The sequence below is a fragment of the Parasteatoda tepidariorum genome, chromosome 4 (assembly GCF_982258835.1).
Source record: "Parasteatoda tepidariorum strain Cologne lab strain chromosome 4, Ptep-v5.0, whole genome shotgun sequence".
Classification (NCBI taxonomy): domain Eukaryota; kingdom Metazoa; phylum Arthropoda; class Arachnida; order Araneae; family Theridiidae; genus Parasteatoda; species Parasteatoda tepidariorum.
Window position 1 is genome coordinate 8,465,544 of NC_141758.1, and position 19,108 is coordinate 8,484,651.

The 19,108-nt window shown below is 30.4% G+C and overlaps 1 protein-coding gene across 2 annotated transcripts in view; it reads left to right on the forward strand.

The window, feature by feature from the left end:
* LOC122270104 (calcitonin gene-related peptide type 1 receptor-like) overlaps positions 1-19,108 on the forward strand; it is a 264,250-nt gene that overhangs the window by 219,084 nt on the left and 26,058 nt on the right. For both annotated transcript variants that reach the window (XM_087160598.1, XM_087160597.1), the window contains exons 7-10: positions 674-824; positions 7,843-7,993; positions 8,551-8,611; positions 16,182-16,248. In XM_087160598.1, the coding sequence (XP_087016724.1) occupies positions 674-824; positions 7,843-7,993; positions 8,551-8,611; positions 16,182-16,248 (430 nt within the window). The remainder of the gene's footprint in view (positions 1-673; positions 825-7,842; positions 7,994-8,550; positions 8,612-16,181; positions 16,249-19,108) is intronic.

The following is a 19,108-nucleotide window of genomic DNA, read 5'->3' on the forward strand; positions in this document are numbered from 1 at the left end:
TATTTCGAGTAAGCCGTGCCCTTCAAGTATCAATTCTCTTAGTGACACTTTCTAAATTCTTTCACTAGATATTTACGCAGAGATTCAGCACAAAGGCATGCACGAAGCCATGTGAAACATAAACAAACTAATAATGCATCGAAGTTGCCAGGTACGCAAAGCAAAAATATATATGACGGTTACAATAAAATACATTTAAAAAAAATAATTAGTCTAAGTTAAGTAAAAGAAGCAGACGAGAAAGAATTATATTTCAAATAATTCGATGTGCGATGCTGGATCTGTATATAATTAACTTATCGTTAACATTCTAACTTATGCAGAGAAACTTAGTTCAACTTTTATACACCATTTTGTTGATAAAGATTATTTGGCGCTGACATCATAGGTCACGTGTGTGGGTATGGGAGGTCTTCTTTTTCTTGAAGTGCAATTACCCAATTGATAAATTGACCATATGTTGGCAGACAGTACACCTATTTTGAACAAATGTTCTCCCACACAGTGTATGGCTATAGAATTTCCAACAATCTCATATGCTTTCTAGTGATTTACCTTTTGATACTCTATTTACTTTTTTGGATTTAAACATTTTTTCAAGTTACAGTTACGTTTAGAGTTTTGCATGTTTGAAGTTTCTCCACTTAACTCTAACTTTAACTACTAATTGCAGGCAACTTCAAGTCTACAGAATAACGATGCACAAGAACCTGTTTATGGCCCTTGTTCTGAATGCGCTGATGTGTATCACCTTCAAGTGTTTTGTCATTCTAGAAGAAATGGATAGCCCCGGAAATAGAATCACAATTTTAGAAGAAAACGGGGTAAGTCTTCTAATTGTTTTTCTAATGCTACAGGTTATGTCTTATCACCTCCCATCATAGGCTGTCTTATCATCAATCCATTTTTACTTGCTGTTATCAACAACGTCGGTTGTTTGGGAAAATTTTAAAAAGTTGTTGTATAATAATTTATACATTTGTGTTATAGAAAATTTCAATATAATCCAAACCGATGTTACTTCACGAAACGTTATAAATAATAAGAATCTTTGTAAAAATATTTGCAAAATTTGCTGTGAAAAAGTGAATATTGAAATAGTGAATATTAATACAATGCTAAATTAAAATATAGACGTGGCTAAAAGTAAGACGAAAAAGCCAGTAGCTTTACTATTTCAAATATAATTGATTTATGCAGGGAGAAAAATAAGCTTTTAGTGTTTTAACCCATTTACATACCTGCCAACTTTTAATCCTTCCCATTTTCTTTTTTTCCAGTGGTATTAAAATGGAATTAAAACTTCAATTTTAAGCAAACAAATACGTTGTATTTGAGAAAACTTAAGTTGACAATCATGATAGTAACGCATATTAATATATGTGTTTAATTTTTGTAAGAATAGTGGTGATCAAAATCATCTAAAAATTAAGTTTATAAAAGAAAAAATAGTATATTCTTACTACCACTTTAAATATGAAAAAAAAATCTTCTGGAAAATCCGGAAGAGTTAGCAGATATGCCTTTTAGATAATCATTGCGAAATAAAACAATTAATCTTTACGTAAAAAGAACTTTTGGGGAAAAAGTGGTAGGACAATTATATGTAGACTAATTATAAATTTTCAAGCGTTAGCCACCGCTCTAGTTTTAAAATATTAAAGGTCAAATAATTGAGGATCTTTTACAGTGATTCTCAACCACTGTGCCGCGGCACTTTTGTGTGCCGCCAAATTTTTAAAATGTGTCGCCAAATATTAGAAATGATACAATAAAAATTAAAATGCTTTTTTTATTACGAGTAAAGTTTAAATTAAAGAAAAGTGTATATTATGTATAATATCATATATATATATATATATATATATATATATATATATATATATATATATATATATATATATATATATATATATATATATATATATACATAATATTATATATATATACTTTTACAATTTTTCCGGGCTTTAACAGCGTGAAAATCTTTGTCATCGATTGTCTTGTCTCTGACAATCTCAAAATAAGTTAAAATAAGAAGGAAGCATTTAAATTTAAATTGTCTATGGCAATTTCAAAAAATGTTGAAATAAGTAGAAAATTTAATGACCATTAAAATTATTAATTAACAAAAGAAAGAAAACTAAATATGATTTTCAAACGGAAATAAAAGCTAATCATTAAAGTAAGCTATGCAATTAATAGTTATAAAAGTGAATTAGCAAAGGATAACTAACAAAAAAACATGCTAACAATTAATTAGCAAAAAAACTAGTTAACAAGAAATCACACAAAAATAGCAATGTAGAAAAACTAACAGTTAATAACTAGAGAAAACAAGTTAACAATTAATAACTAGCAAAAAAATAAATAACTGTTACCAACTAATACAAAATTAGTCGAAAGAAATAATTATCTCTTAATAAACGTGCTTTTGTTGTACATATTATTTTATTTCACATTCAAAATTATTATCACTAACTATTTAACACAGTGTATTATAGGTAAGTAAACAACTTTTAAACTAATTTTTTTTTATTGTGTGCCGGCAAATTTCGAAATCGTTAAAATTGTGCCGCCACAAAAGAAAGGTTGAGAATCACTGATCTAATAGATTAAATTCCATATCAAAATATAAATGTTTGCATAATTCAAAAATTATGGCGAATATGTCAGTCGATCATACCTGCCAACTCTTCCGGAAGATTTTATTTTCATATTTAAAGTGGTAGCAATACTCAGGTTATTCCAATTAACTTCTTGAATTATAATGATAATTATAAAGAGTTTGACCACCACTACATATAAATAATTACAATAAATATAGGAAAGCATAATAATCCTTGCGCAAGCGAAATTCAACGGGGTCAAAATGTAAATATATTTTTGAGTCAGATTGTTTTTCGTTTACTGTTTTACAACCACTTTGAAAATCCATTCTCGGAAAGAGTGAAAGTTGGCAGGTATGGTCTATCCGGAAAAAAATGCGTAAGTTTCGCGACGGCTATAAGCATAAAAAATTAATCTTCACGAAACATTGATGTCTAAGCAGAAAGTTTTTTTTCAAGAGTAGTCCGAAATTTGTCGAAACTTCAACGAATTGGTTTAGGCGAATTTTTTTGACATATCCCACTTAATTTTTTGTTTATTTGTTACAAACTAGTTTGAAAACTGGTGCTCTTAAATTCTCAACTGAAGTTAAATATTCACGTTTTCTTAAAATAAAATTTAGCTCATTATGAATTTATGTATGAAAAAAAACAGAAAATTTCTTTTAGATCGCATATAACACACGGGAATATTAAATTAGTACTTTTGGGAAAACTTTTTCAATCCACATTCGATTCTAAATGTAAAAAGTCATCTGATTAAGATGTTCTGTTTGAAGAATTAAATTTTAAAATGTCAGTTTTTCTGAATCTTATGCATCATGCTAAAATATTCGACTTTAATTAGATTCTTCAGTTTTAATTAAGGAAAAGCTTGGATCATGATTTTTAAAACTTTTCCAGCAGAAATGCAAATTTTTTTATGAAAAATAGTGCGTTGATATTTTCATTAAGATGCCTAGTTTTAACAGTGTAAAAATTACATTATCCAATCAAGAGATTTAAATTAATCATGGTAACTTCTTGAGACAAAAAAGCTTTATGTGCATTCGACGATATTATAAAACTAAAAGTTGAAATCTTAATTAAGGATCAAATTTAGTAAAAATAGAAGAGTTTAGAACTTTATATCTACGGGTGATTCTTTTTAAACATGGCAATTCGGACCAAAAATTTTCTTCAAATTTAAGGTCTTCAAAATAATCTAAATTTTTTTGTATACTTTTTTAATTACACTTATTAATATCTTACAGACAGCAGTGTAGTTTATTGACATTTGCTCGAGAAAAAAATAAAATAGAAATTCACCAAATCTTGAATGCCAGGAAAATGACATATTAGCTTAGAAGTTTAAAAAACAGTCATTTTAAGTAAATAGTAAGTAACTCAACTTAGGAATTTATGTTAGATGGAAATGTTTGATTAAATTAATTATGTTATGTTTGATTAAATTAATTCTTTTCCTCCACTGTAGGAAGAATCAAAAATGTTTTTGTTGCTGATATGTACAGAATAAAATTGTGTATAATAATCAATCATTAGATAAATAAATAACTTTAATTACACTCAAGCATATTACAATCCTACATAAACTTGGTATTAGGTTAATATTTGCTTTCTCTCCTAACTGTATTTTCAGCTAACACGTTCACGCCGGGGTGACCCACCGGGGGGTCACGCTAGATAGACTCAGCGGGCGGCGCACCGGTGTAAAAACTGGTAACAAATAAATTTCAATTTTTAGTTTTTTTCCGGGAATAATAAAAATCCATAAATACCAATTGTTTTTAACGGATGCAATTTTTATATTGAATTGCTTCTTCGCCGTGATAAATTTCCTTACAGTAAATTGTTATTGTTTAGAATAGATTCTAATAATGAAATAGTTCTTCTACCAATATTTTCTCTTTTCCGTCCAGCTTTCAGGCGCAACACCCGGCGTGAACGTGTTAAAAAAAATTCTGGTATGACTTCCATGTTCTTTCCCTAACAATTTAAAGCAAACCATCTTAACAATAAAAGTTCCTTATCTTTAAAAAAAGTTTTGCGCTAAAAACACCCGATGCAAATTTTTGCTTATCTTCTGAACATTTTCGTGACTCACTGACAAATGTTTATTCTTATTTAAAAACCTGCAGACTTTCCTCTGAAACTTTGTATTCAGTTTAAAATTGAAAACATAAGAGAAATTGGCTGCATTATTAAACTTTTCTCATACTTTAAAATACCTCCATTTTATAAATATCACGTTTCTATTACATATATTCCTCGCTTGCTGATTTATTTTGACCCTCAAAAATTGAAAGTTAAAAAAAAATTTCCTATTATTTCCTTTTTTTTTCAAGTTATTTTATAAAACAGGGTTCACTATGCTCCTAAATGGGTCGTTTTAAAGGTACATGCATGAATCGTAAACTTTCTTTTAACTTTGAAGGAAAATATCAAAATCTTTTGTGGAGCAATTGATAGTGAAAAAAATTTTTTACGCATTTAGAGCGAAAATATCCTAGATTTTAACACAAACCGGAATTCGCTCGGTCTGAAATTTTTCTTTTTTTGAAGTGGTAGCAAAAGTGAGATAACATACCTGCCAACTTTTACGCATTTGGCGTAAAATGTTATTTCTATATTTAAAGTGATAGTAAAATGTATGCTTTCTGTACATTCCTTGCATTTATAAACTTAATTTATAATCTTTTTGACCACCACTAATTTTAAAAAAATTAAGCATATATAATAATGTGTAATACTGTTGTAGTAATCCGCATAAGATTTTTCAAAATACAGCGTATATGTCTGCTTGAAATTGTAATTTAAATTCCATTTTACTACCACTGGGGAAAATCCTCTTTGAAAGGATAAAAAGTTGGCAGGTATGGATAAATCTAGATATTTTAAGCTACAAGGAAATATACATGAGTGCAAAAAATACCATGGAAATAAATTCATAATTCCTGATTGCAAACAGTAGTAAATTTAAGATTTTTTGAGTAGTAGTTTTGAAAATTCGTGCCTACCGCTCATTTAATTTTGCCAGGTCGTATAATCCTGGAAAAACAAACTTTCTTCTACTTTTACTAACACTTCCAAATAGAACTCTGAACAGCATGGAAATGTATATTTGGAACCATTATGGACCATCACAGATTGTTGGTCCATGAGAATCAAACCTCTCTTGAGAGTTAATCATCATAGTGTTAAAGTAGCATTTTCCATCATAGAATGATGGGAAAATGTTGGCATACCAAAGACCATGAATGGAAAATGATGGATGATGGTGACCATCATGAATCACACTGAAACCAACATAAACCATCAAAATAGAATTTTGACTTGGGTATGTAGTGATAGTTAAAATAATTATAAATCATTTTTGTCAAACAAAGATAAAAAATATTTACGTATACATTTTTTGCCACTTTAACATTAACAAAAAAAATATCTCGCAAAAATCTAGAGATTCCGGAGCTATGGCATATGCCCTTATTATGTGCATCTAGTGATTGATAAATGATTTTAAATTAATATTACGAAAGCAAGGGGTCGGCCAACTATTATGCAATAATCCCTTTTCACAATTTTCTTACTCTTCAGCAGAATTAAATAAATCGCAAACACCCTTCCCTTACTTCGGTAAGAAAGTCACAACACCCCTGCCTTTTCTTAACTTTTACATTGACTAATAAAACTGGTGAAAAAATTTTTGGTGACATTTATACAAATACTTAATCTTGTGTAATTCATGTGTGGAAAATTAAGGTTGTTCCAAAAGCTAAAATTTTTTTTTCTGACATATTTAGTCAATTATTTTATTTAAATGTACAAATTTAAAAACATTTTATAAAACAGAGGGTCACTTAAATGTTGTGAGAAACTTCTAGACGAGTTAGGGCACATCATCAGGATTAAAATTGCATAGGAATCTGTTGGGAGTGGTTTGTTGTTCCTCTGAATACGTTAAATTAACAGAATTAAGTTTCGGTCGTGTGTTGGCAACAGATATTTTATTTTCAGCTAACGCAAGTGATGTCATCCGGGCATATCATTATGGAATCTGTATATAAGACATGCATTGTTGTGTCTCTTCACTATGTCACTTCACTATGCTGTTGTTTCCGGTGATGTACCGTATTTTGTTAAGCTGTATTTATAGTTAATATTTTCAGTTGTATGCTGTATCGAGATGGTACTGTATGAAATGAAGAAATATTTAAATCTTCAAGTTTCTTCAAATAAGTTAACATTTTCACCCACTACTGTGCTTGCTCTGCTAACGCGTCAACAGACTCTATGCCTGGAAATGTCGTCGTACGCGGTTAGGGGTGCTTCTCTATTATGACCTGTTTAAATGCACACGAAAAAAAACAGATCATAATAGCGAAGCTCTCCTAGCGGTGAATGAGAACATTTCCGGGCATGGGTTCCTATGTAGTTTTGATCCTGTTGATGATGATGCCTTAAATCCCTTAGTTTCTCTCAAGTTTCGCGCAACCCCCTGTTGTATAGAACGTTTTTAAACTTGTACATTTCGACAAACACAGATTAAAAATACCATTTAAAGAAACGGCAGCTTGGAAAGCCAATCGCATATTTGAAATCAGTTATACGAAAGCGTCTAAGAGGTGTGAAAAAATATCTCTTGCAACGGAAAAACGAAAAAAAATTAATGCTGCAATATACTAATTTTAGGATTAAATTCAAACAAAAGATGAAAGTTCATAAAAAAACAAAAACTGCGTATTCATTCATTGAATAAAATTTCAAGGTTAAATATCTCTTAAGAATCTTTTGTGTTTTCCTTTTGTTATCAGATACCTCTGATACTGCTTGGAGGAAAAAATGTCAACCTTTCCTTTTACCAAATTTAATTTTTGTTTCAAACTTAAATTTTTTTAAGCTTTTTTTTAAACCATTTTTTTTTTTTTTTTTTTTTTTTTTGCTGAATCGTTTTTTTTTTCTTCAAAAAAGTTGGGGCTGCATGTTACGTAAGCATTGCTCATTTCCCACCTCCGCCACTTGCCAGCAAAATAAGCTACTCACAATGCCCTACCAACTTTACATTTTTATGTAATTTTTGAAAGGCTTTCAAGATTTCAATTTTAAAATTTTATTACCAAAGATAAATTTCTCAAGCAAAAAGTGAAAAAGTTAGCAACTTTGTAGTCATTTTCGTAATATGTTGAGATAAAGTGCATTTTTTATGTTTAACTGTGTTGTGCTTTTTTCTTTGTAGATGGGTTGTAAGATATTGTATGTGATAACAAAATACACACGCATGACAACATACATGTGGATGTTTTGCGAAGGATTTTATCTACACAAACTGATAGCAGCATCTTTTGCAGAACAGAAGTCTCTAAAAATGTTCTATTTTATAGGATGGGGTAAGAACAGTATTCATTTATTTATATTTATTAGATACACTTTTAGAAGCACTTATATTTATTAGATGCACTTTTCTGGTTTGCTGGGCGTTGGACTCGCGTTCGTGAGAGGGGGATTTCAAATCCAGCCGGCGGAAGACTTCTCGTGAGCGACTGATGCGCGTTGAATCTGTCGGGTCTCAAAGTCCTCCGTGTTCCCAAAACAAATTATACCTCTGGGGATACTGAATTGGAGATTGATCATTCTCTGGTTCAGATAAAAAATAACGATCTGTGGCTGAATGAATGGGCCCGCCCTATTAACGGGTGTGACGTCTGGGTGCGTCAGAAGTCGAATTCTTGGCCATAGATGGCGCCACTTTATGCCTAAGAACAATCGCACCCCCTCTGCCTTGATGGCCGACTACTTTTTTGTGGAAAAATAGAAGAACAAAAATTTTCTTTCTTTAAAAGGTCTCAAGATACAAATGGCTGAAGCTAATAAAAATTTGATAATGTTTGAAACTGTGTCGTCAATACTTTTTTTCCTGAAATTTCGATTTATATTTCTTTTCCAGTGTTTCCAGTATTCCCTGTTGGAACGTTTTCGTTTCTCAGATGGTATTTCGCTGACGAAGAGTGAGTAAAACTAAAATATTTGTTTTAACTAGACATTAGAAAAATAATGCATTTGACGGAAAATTATAATTTTATTCTTTTTTAATCCTTGTCAAAAATTCAAGTAAATTACCCAATACATGCAGATTTCATTCGAATATATTGTCCAATTAGATTATTCTAGATGCATTTCTGAGTCATGCCTGATCGTTGAAAATGTAAAATGAAATGCATCAGCGCTCTGTGTTCGAAGTAGAATGTAACTAAGTTAAATCTTGAGAAAGGTATCCGAAATTTTTTTTTTAAATATTTTCTCTGGAATATTTTTTGTATCTAATGAATCCGTGATTTAAATGATCAATAATTTAAATCTGTCTGATTTAAAATATGACTTTCAAGTCTGATACAAAATAAGTGAATCATGTTTTATTAAACTTAGTGTTTATGCTTCCAATTGATTCTAAATAAATTTAAACTACAAAGCTTTTCATTCAATGTGAATGAAAAGAATTAATAGTAAAGTAGTGGAATACGGAAGTCAAGCCTTATTGGCTACAGTCAGTAAGCGAGTGGGTGACAGCTTTGATCAGCCCGTGTAAGGACCGAGGATGTGCAGTATCGATCCTCATTAAACTGTTCCACCGCAAAGTGCTCCACTTCGAGAGCAGGCTACCAAAGCAGGGGAGTCATTCCCTTGTCAGATGATCAAAATTTCGATTTCATGTTTTCGGATCATCCTGAGAGATGTTTCCTAGATCGTCGCCCATTGTGCAGCTCTAGTGTGACGTAAATAAAGTACCTACCTATCTCAAAATATACAGCGAAGAAAAAATGTGATTTGCTTATGTTTAGACCATAATTGCGACTTCGCCACATTTCTCTGTTAGAAATACAGATAAACCGTTGTAGAAAATTTGAGATGTCGGAACTTCCATAATAAAAGGGGCAACATGCTCAACAAAACATATGCATGACATATTTTAACATATACATGGCATTCATTAACATATACATGACGTATATAAGCATATTTTCCATTAATTAAATTTATAAAAATGCAAAACAAATCCCATTTTAGATTTTATTTGTTTGTATTTTCAATATTCTTTATTTTTTAAATTTGATAAATTTTATTCAGGATTAAGCTTTAATTTTTCTGGTGCATAATATTTTCTTAATTTAGAAAGGTGAACAATTTCTGTTTTTTTACTATAGCTATTCTTTTTAACTGTTTCCTAATTCACATCAGACTTTTTGAATGATGTTATAAGGACCACTAAAAGTTGGGGAGAGTTTTCTAGTGTTAGGATATTTAAACTCTTCATACATGACTGTGTCACCTGGTGAAAAGTTTATACTCTTGAATATTAATTGCTCTTATGAGTGTTAATGGAATATTAATGAAATCTTGAATATTAATGACTCTTTGTGAAAGAATGACTTTCTACGTTTTAAAATTAATAAGAGAAATCTGTTTTAAGCCTATCATGTAATATATATAAAGGCTCTTATGAGACATTTTATATTACAGTCAAACCCCGCTATAGTGAAAACGGTTTATAGTGAACTCCCGGATATAGTGAACGAAATGCTCGGTCCCGTGCCTTGCTATACACGGATAATGTTATTTTTTGTGGATATAGTGAACCAAAAAAGTGAGGAAGTTGGATGTAATGAACTTTTTTCTGTCATCGACTGATTTTTTTTTTTAAAAATTTGTAATAATTTTGAAATTTCTGCTTCAAAATAAATACATATACCGATTTTCAAAACCATCCGTAGAGGGGAATGTAGCGATAAGCATTTTTTTATCTCACTTTCAAGCCAAGCCAAGCAGACAAACAAGCAGTAACAAACAGTACCAAGCAGTAAATAAACCAAGCAGATGTTTCCAACCCAGGCAGACGATGCACCTGTAAGGTGTCAGTGGGATCAATATGCATTTTCTGTCAGAGGGAATGAGTAATTATTCATTATTGGTCAAAGGGTTGGACACTAATATGTGTCGATAAGGACCTCATTTCAACTCCTTTTTGCTCTCAGTTCAGTTAAAAAAAAATCCTGCAAACAAGTGTTTCAAATTTGACTATGGCGAGCAGTAAGCGTAAAACGTTCTCCATTGATGATAAAATGGGCATAATCAGAAAAATTTAAAATGGATGCAATCAAGCTGATATTTGCAGGAAATTATCCAAATCTGCAGTTTGTAACATATGAAAAAATAGGCAATTAATAATTTCTGTTCACGAAGAAAATTTAGATGGCAGAAAAAGTTGTGAAAAGCAGATCACAAGGATGTTGAAGAAGCATTATTGAAGGTTCACCAATCGAAGAAGCCGCAATCTTCCTGTATCTGGACAAATGTCGATGAATTTGCTAAGCGATTTTATGAGATTACTTTTATGTGCTCGAATGGCAGGTTAGACAGGTTTAAAAAGCGAAATAACAGAAATTCGGGAAAAATTATCTGAGAGTCGGGAAGAGTTTCCATATCTGATGTTGAGGATTGCTCATCAGCTAAAGATTACTAATTTTTTTGTTTTGTTCGCAAGACGAAGAGTAATGAAGAATAACACATTTTTTGTTGCTACAGAATATTTTTCAGTCATTTATTTGAATAATCTATACATAATAATAAACGCGGCTGTGTGTGTGTCTGTGATCACAATCTATCGCCCCAGAAGCCTCGCCCAGGCACGAAACTCGGCACATAATTGTGTTTTGACATAATGAAGAAGTATTTTTTTTCTTTTTCAAAAATTTGGATTAGTTTTTTAGTTATCAGTAATTTTGTAAGAAAATCTATGCTTTTTCGTCTTCAAAGAGCCATATTCAAAAAACTATTAAAAAATGCATATACTTTTCTCCACTCTTACAAATGTATGCTAATGCGAACCTTACAATTGAAATATTAATTTTCGACAACTTAAATCAATAATATACGAAGGAATTAATAATTTATTAGTTTACATTTATCAAAGTGGAGATAAAATTAACTTTTGTGTTAAAAATGTGGCAGCATATTCGATGCGTAAATAGAACGCTTCGCTTTGATATATTTGTCGCTGTTCCTAATTGTTATAATAAGTTTTTCTTCTTCTTTCCACACTCTATTTTTTTTTCTTAAGCGAAGACGATAATTTTTGTAGCGATATAGAAATAGAAATTGATACCATAAAAAATTAATTCCTTTTTGTGTTCTTTTCATGTATTTAGCATTTTAGTTTTTTTTTCTTAAGCGTTGTAGCTATATAATATATAAAATAGGAATTTAATTGTTTTTGAAGGAACGATCACACTTACCTTGGATCTCTTTGGTTTTTCCATTCTTTATTTTAACAGTTTTTATTAAATGTAATTAGTTATTTTCAGAAAGTTTCAGTTTGCAGGTAAGCACTTAGATTTTAATATTGAAGTTTCATGATTTGCTTTCATAGTAACTGTTGTTCTAAAGTATTCGTTGACTTCTTAAAAACCCGATTACTGACATGGCAGAACCGCCTTCCAAAAAACTTTGTATTTTGTCAAAGAAAAAGATATTAAGAGATTCTCAAAGAAGAAGAAGGGCCCAAGAAACGTCTGTGGAACGTCAAAGAAGGATGGAACATGACCGAATTTCGACAAGCAATTCTAGAGCCCAAGAAGTATCAGAGAAACGTCAAATAAGATTAGAAGAGGTTTTCAGCTATTGGCCAATGATGATTTCGAAAGCAACTTTTGTATGCTTTTACAATTTCTGAGGCCTTTTAAAAAAAAAATATTTCTCCACCTGATAGTTATATTATAGGTTAGGTTACCATAGGCCTTCGGTTACCATAGCAAAGTTACATCTTCAAACATCCTCAAGAGCTATAACACATCTGCAGCAGAACTGGATATGAAGACTTTAATTGTCCACTAATCTTCAGATTTCCTGCTATGTTTTAAAAAACTTTATTTGTGAAAACCTTTAGCGTGGAGGACAGCTGGCAGCCTTTGGCGGCTAGTATAATAATAATATCAACGAATCAATTAATATCAAATATTTCGGACATTCACCAAAGCGATTGTTTATATTCACCGGTTAAAGTCAACAGACTCTTGATTTCCGTTATTCACGGTAACATATACAATAATAGATTGCTACACTTTTAATTAGCTTAATCAGCTTTGTTAATTAATGAGAATAACAGTCCTAATTTAAAAATTTCAAATCAAAAAAGATGCTGTAGAGTGCACGAGCGAGTAAAAAATAAGACAACCGAATCAATTTATATTACTTTTAAAATCATTTATCATGGCTGAAAGCCCTTATATAGCAAGACGGAAAAGAGAAAAAAAACTGGTATGTAAGACATTTCATTCCAGCATTTTTTTCGAAAAAAATAAGTATCAAGATATCTTTTATAATTTTGGCATATATATAAAACTGCTTCTTTTCCAAGATAAAATAGATATTGTTGAATAATTTGAAAAAGGAATAACTGAATAGGTTTTACTACCAGTCTTTCCTCTTTTCCGTCTCGCTGGCACGTCTGTCATTTATTGAAATTTTTATAACGATTCATAAATCTCGTTCAATGCGATAATGCAGGCAGATCTATTCTCCATGAAAGCAAAATTCTCTTGAAAAGTCTGACAGCAGATACGGATCTCTTGAAATCTCGAAAACAGTAAAACCTAAGCATTAGTTTAGCCATGTTAATGGATTGGAGGGAAAATAGTAATTAAATATTTTATTATACAACAAGAGATCTCTAATAAGTTTTTTTTTTCAAAGTTGAGAGGCTCACGAAGTTGGGCTGCCAACTTTCTTCGCTTTTTGTAAAAAAAAATCTAGTGGTAGCTAAGTTAATGTTTTAATTTATTATTTTCTATTCAGATAAACTTATTTTCCATACCACTGCATATGAATGATTAAAAGTTTATATGAAACACTGTATTTTCCAGCTTTTCGAGGTGAAGCATTTACAGTCCTGTAAACTACCACGCTTTTAGCAATCTATTTAATAAAGTGGTAGACATTTAAAACTTTCATAGTTTTGCGAAGTTTTTTCAAGCGAAAACTTTCATAGTTTTTAGTAGGGGAGAGTTGGGTCAATTGTAACAGGGTACGATTGTAACAGAGCAAAAATTTCGAGTGTCGGGTTCTAGATTTGGTTCCTAGGTGGCGCACTAGGTGTATTTAATAAATCTACATGTACAGCCCTGATGGCAACCATTTTTATGTACTTTTGAAAGCGTTACATCGCAAAAGATATTTTCACGCCACGCAAGTACTTTTTTTGGTATTAGAATATTATATTGTAACAAAGTAATTTTGTTTAAACAAATAAAAATTAGTAACGAATATGTAAGTGGACACTTTAATTAACATTTCAATAAAAAAAAGATTAGTTTTGCTAAGTAACTAGCATTGTTTTTAACAAATGAAGCTGAAATGGCGTCTTGGGGACAATTGTAACAATAAGTAAAGGGACGATTGTAACAGCTGAAAATAAATAATCTTATGTTTACAAACCATTACTTAACTCTTTAAGAACCACCAATAGTTTCCTATATCATTTATATTATGTTGCATGTGCATTATTTTATTTGTCACCTTTCACAGCATAAATTAAAATTTTTAACTCCTTAAAGTTAAAAGCTTAACCCTTTAGGTCTCTGCTCATTATTATTTTTACTCCTAAAATATCACTACTATTTCGATCAATAAAGAAATATATCACAACTATGATACTATGCATAATTAACTATGTTTTAGTTGAATTTATGAACTGTTACAATTGACCCCGTAAGTGGGGACAATTGTAACAAGTGCTCGACTGTCAAAAATTGTTTATAACTAATATAATAACATTTAAAATTAGGTATTTATTTTTTTTTCTAGTAGAGGATAGTCTACTTTACTCGTCTGTCAATTAATACTAATAATAAATTGGATTTTTTGTTAGTTAAAAATAGTTAAGTAAAAAATGTTACAATTGACCCCACTCTCCCCTACCTTTAGCAACATTTTAAAAGCCTCACCAAGAACAAAGTGTCATTGCTTCGGAACTTTTAAATCATTGATATGTAGTGGTCTTGAAAATAAGTTCAAATGAATAGTAAAAAAATACATTAAAACATAAACTTAGCTACCACTAGAATAAATGTTTACAAAAAGTGTAGAAAGTTGGCAGTCCTGCTTTTAAAATGTTGGCAAAATCAACAAAAATTCGGAAAGCTTTAGTCTTTAAATTTCCTATCACTCTATAAAATATTCTACAAAAAGCGTAGTAGTTGGAAAGCCTGACGAAGAAGGGCGGAAAGTCTATATATCAATATTGAAATAAAAAACAATAGGTTGTGGAAAATCATTTCTTTCTATCTTGTTTTCGGGAGAAAATTAATTTTCAAAAAATCACTGTTTATTTAAATCAATGTTTTTAATGAAATTATGAAAGGATACACACATAAATATAATAATTGAATTTTATGCGATCCATGCAAAAGTTTAAAAAGTGGTAGCAAAACTACTACCGATGATATTACTTTTCTCGCGCTGGCAACAGTTTTCATTTTTAATTGTTAGGTTTTGGCGCGCAAGAGCACGTAGTGAGCAACCAGATAACAATAACCCGAGTGAGCATTATCAGGTTGTTCAATTCAGATTCATGCACTAAAAACATGACAATATTTAATTTAAACTCAATTAGGAATTAATTAATTAATTGAAGTGAGAATGCTTTAAAAGGCCGCTGTTGAATTGATATTTTTCTACTGGGAGCTACCTTAACGTCTAAAAAACGTTTAAGTGTTTGTATTGAATGCATTAAATTTTTTTATATTTCGCGTTTATTTATGCATTGAATTTTCACGCTTTAAAATGCAGAATATTAGTGAAGCAATATTTGATAATTTATTTTGCTAATATATTTCTTATTTAGCTAATGTTTTGATTTTTTCACCATGTACAATCTAAATAGCTAATATACTTTTTTAAAAGCCAATAAGAACATTGGTAGAATTCATCTACATAAGTACAATACTATGTCTTTGATGATAAAATACTATGTCTTTGATGATAAAATACTATGTCTTTGATGATAATATATTATGTCTTTGTGCTAGAACATTGTGTTCATTGGCGGGCGAGCGCAGCGAGCCATGGTTCACGGCGTGGACCACATAGGATTGCGTAGCAATTCTCGGGGGTTGGCGAGCGTTAGCGAGCAGGGGGCGGAGCCTCCTAGTCCTTTTTTAATTTGCCAGAAATGAGAAACCTTATTATGTAGTCAAAAAATCAATTTACATGCAAAAAAGAAAAAAGCCGAAAACTGATTATTTTTTGTTACAGTTGAAGTCTTAAAAATTCTTTTTTCATGCAGTTTCCATTTCCGTATTAAAAATTCATTTCGCATAAAATAAACTGAACTTCTCGACTAAATGAAACTCTCCAAAATTATTCACTATTTAAAAAAAAAAAACATCGAGAAACTATAAGTACTGACAAAATATTCTATGTTGTGATCATTCTCTTTTTCAGAAAAGTATCGAAATTTGTTCGCATGCTCATATTAAGACAAGTGTAATAGACATTCAAGTTTTAAATGTATAACTTTTGTTGCAGATGTTGGGCCATTCCTGTGAATCCATATGAATGGGTAACTAATAGTCCGAATTTGCTTAGTCTAGTCGTAAGTATAGCTTGTTTTTTATGAAAATTAATAATTATAGATATTGTAAGATGAATATTTGACGTATAAAAAAATAAAATGTTATAACAAAAGCATGATAAAAATTACAATAATTAGATTTTAAGAATGTTAGCAATAAATTGTTTATCGTGTAATATTTTTTTTATATAATAAGTAACAATCATCTATTATATATAATTCTCTTACTTGGCTCCCAAATTTTGGCTGTATTTCTTTTCCGCTGGTGGCAACGTTTGCTTTGTTTTGAAAACACCAAAGCATTCTGCCTTTTAATGATGTGTTTCTGATCTAATGTATATAATTCTCTTACGTGGCTCCCAAATTTTGACTGAAGTACTTTGCACAACTAAATAAAATTCTTTTCACAACAGTTAAATATTTACTTTATTTTCTTCATTCATAGAGAAAACAGTCGGCAAAGGATTCTGTTAGGTTAAAAAACATTTCGCTAAAAAAATAACGAATTCTGAAAGAAATAGAAATAAACAACTTAAAAAATAAAAATGCTGTTGCCAGCCATAGAATTTTTTGAAAGTTAGCTCAGCAACATAAATCAAAATGACATAGTAGCGCAACTAGATCAAAATTATGATACCTGAGCGCTTGACGTAACAAATCCTTCAATTCTAAAAGTGTTGTATCACCAAATGCCCAAATTAACAATTGTGTTCTTAAAGAAATTCTATAAAAAGTTTTAAATAAAAAACCTACTTCTACAACTGCTTCTTGAAGAACTTGGCTCATTGATTAAAAATATTGTTTTAATTTTACAGTACCAACTTTACTTCTTTCATTATTGCTATGACCCTCTTTCATTACATTTTACAACTTCATGCTAAATTTGAGGACTTTACTACTGTTTCGTGGTTGAATACTGACATTTAGAAATGTGTACATAAAAAAATTAATATTTGGAGGTTAAGAGTTGCCTCAGAAGAATTTGAATAGTTGACATTGAATTTAACAATGGAAACAATCGTTTTTGTGAAAAATTGAATTGTATTGTTGACATCAAAACTAAAAATATTGTGTTTCAACTTAGCAATACTACCTTAATTTATACTTTAGAATTGCCTCGGAGAAATTTGAATTGCTAGCAATGACTTAAACAAAAAGTTTTATTTTAACTGGCAAATACTATATAATAATTTTAACTTTTTCTATGACTATACTCATTTTCTTACTCTTTTTTTTGTTTTTTTTTATACATTTTATTTTTTTGTGATAAAATAAAAAACTTATAATTGTTCTGCTTCTGAACACTGATGAAACACAAAATGATGGGCTTCATCAACAATCAAAAATATATACATTTATTTTACAAATTCCATATTATTAAGGTGGCGCCCTTCAGAGAATTAAAAATACGAAATTATCTTCATCAAAGTTGATGCTTTACATCCGGCGTTCAGTGGCAGACTACTATTTCATATTGTTTTACAACACATGGCTTTAGCCCTCTGATGGGAAAGACTTTAAAACAAAACTTACAAAAGTTACTTTTCTCAACAACTGAAATTTAGAATAGTGTGATTAAGAAAAATATGTGAACTGTTTGCGATTTTAAATTAATATTGAAATGTACAGGTTTAGAATTTTCTACAGTGAAAAGTTTTCGGAACTTCAGTATTCAAAAAAGTATACAAAAACTAGACGTTAAGAGCGTATCCAATGAGCGAGCAAAGCGAGCATTGGATTGCGAAGTAATCCGAAATGAACTGTGAAAGCAGTTCCGGGGGTTGGTGAGCGCCAGCGAGCAGGGGGCGAAGCCTCCTAGTATTATATAATTTGGTTACTTAATATAAAGGTATAAAAAGTTTATATTTCTATGCGTGTCCCGGTAGAGGGGAGAACAAACTGTAAAGGGTTAATTTTCTTAAAAAAGTAGTTCACTGGCTGTTTATCCTCTTGTAACGTTCTCGACACATATTAGCACCAGGCCTGAAAGAGGGACGGATAAGAAAAAATACTGCTAGAAGAACTATTTCAATATTAGATAATATTCGGGAGGAGTTAATCTATTCTCAACAATAACAATTCACTGTAAGGAGACTTTTCACGGCGAAGAAGCAATTCAATATAAAAATTGCATCCGTAAAAACAATTGGTAGTTATGGATTTTTATTATTCTGGGAAAAAAATCTAAAAAATTCAAAATAAAAAATGATATTTTTAAAAACCACGTTTTTGTAGTGCAGAATAATAATTAAAAAAAATTTTGAAAAACGAGAAACGTGGGACGCATGAAATACATAACAGTAATGTTATATTAGTGTGTGTATGTGTGCTCATGAGAATATGTGTATGTATATCTGTAATTGTATCTGAATGTGGATGTGGAATATGTTTGTGTATATGCATATGTATGTGGATGTATATGTGGCTGTGCATGTGTATGAGTAAGAAAATGTGTATATGTATGTGTATGTGTACTGTTATGTATTTCATGAGCCCCACGTTTTTCGTTTTTCAATTTTTTTTAATTATTATTCTCCACTACAAAAACGTGGTTTTTAAAAATATAATTTTTTATTCTGAATTTTTTTAATTTTAAATTATAATTTCTTTAATTTTTAATTTTTATTTTATATTTTTCAAAAATTATTACTTTTCAATTATTATTCTTCACTACAAAAAACGTGGTTTTTAAAAATATATTTTTTTATTTAGATTATTTTTCTTAGTCAAGAGTAGTCGAGACTACTACAAGACCACTACTAAAATAATAGAACTTTCATTTTAAATTAGGGATACAAAAATCTTTATAGAAAAACATTACCTTTACGACTTTCATTAGTTTTATGCTGATGAGAACCAAAACAAACCGGAAATGAATGAG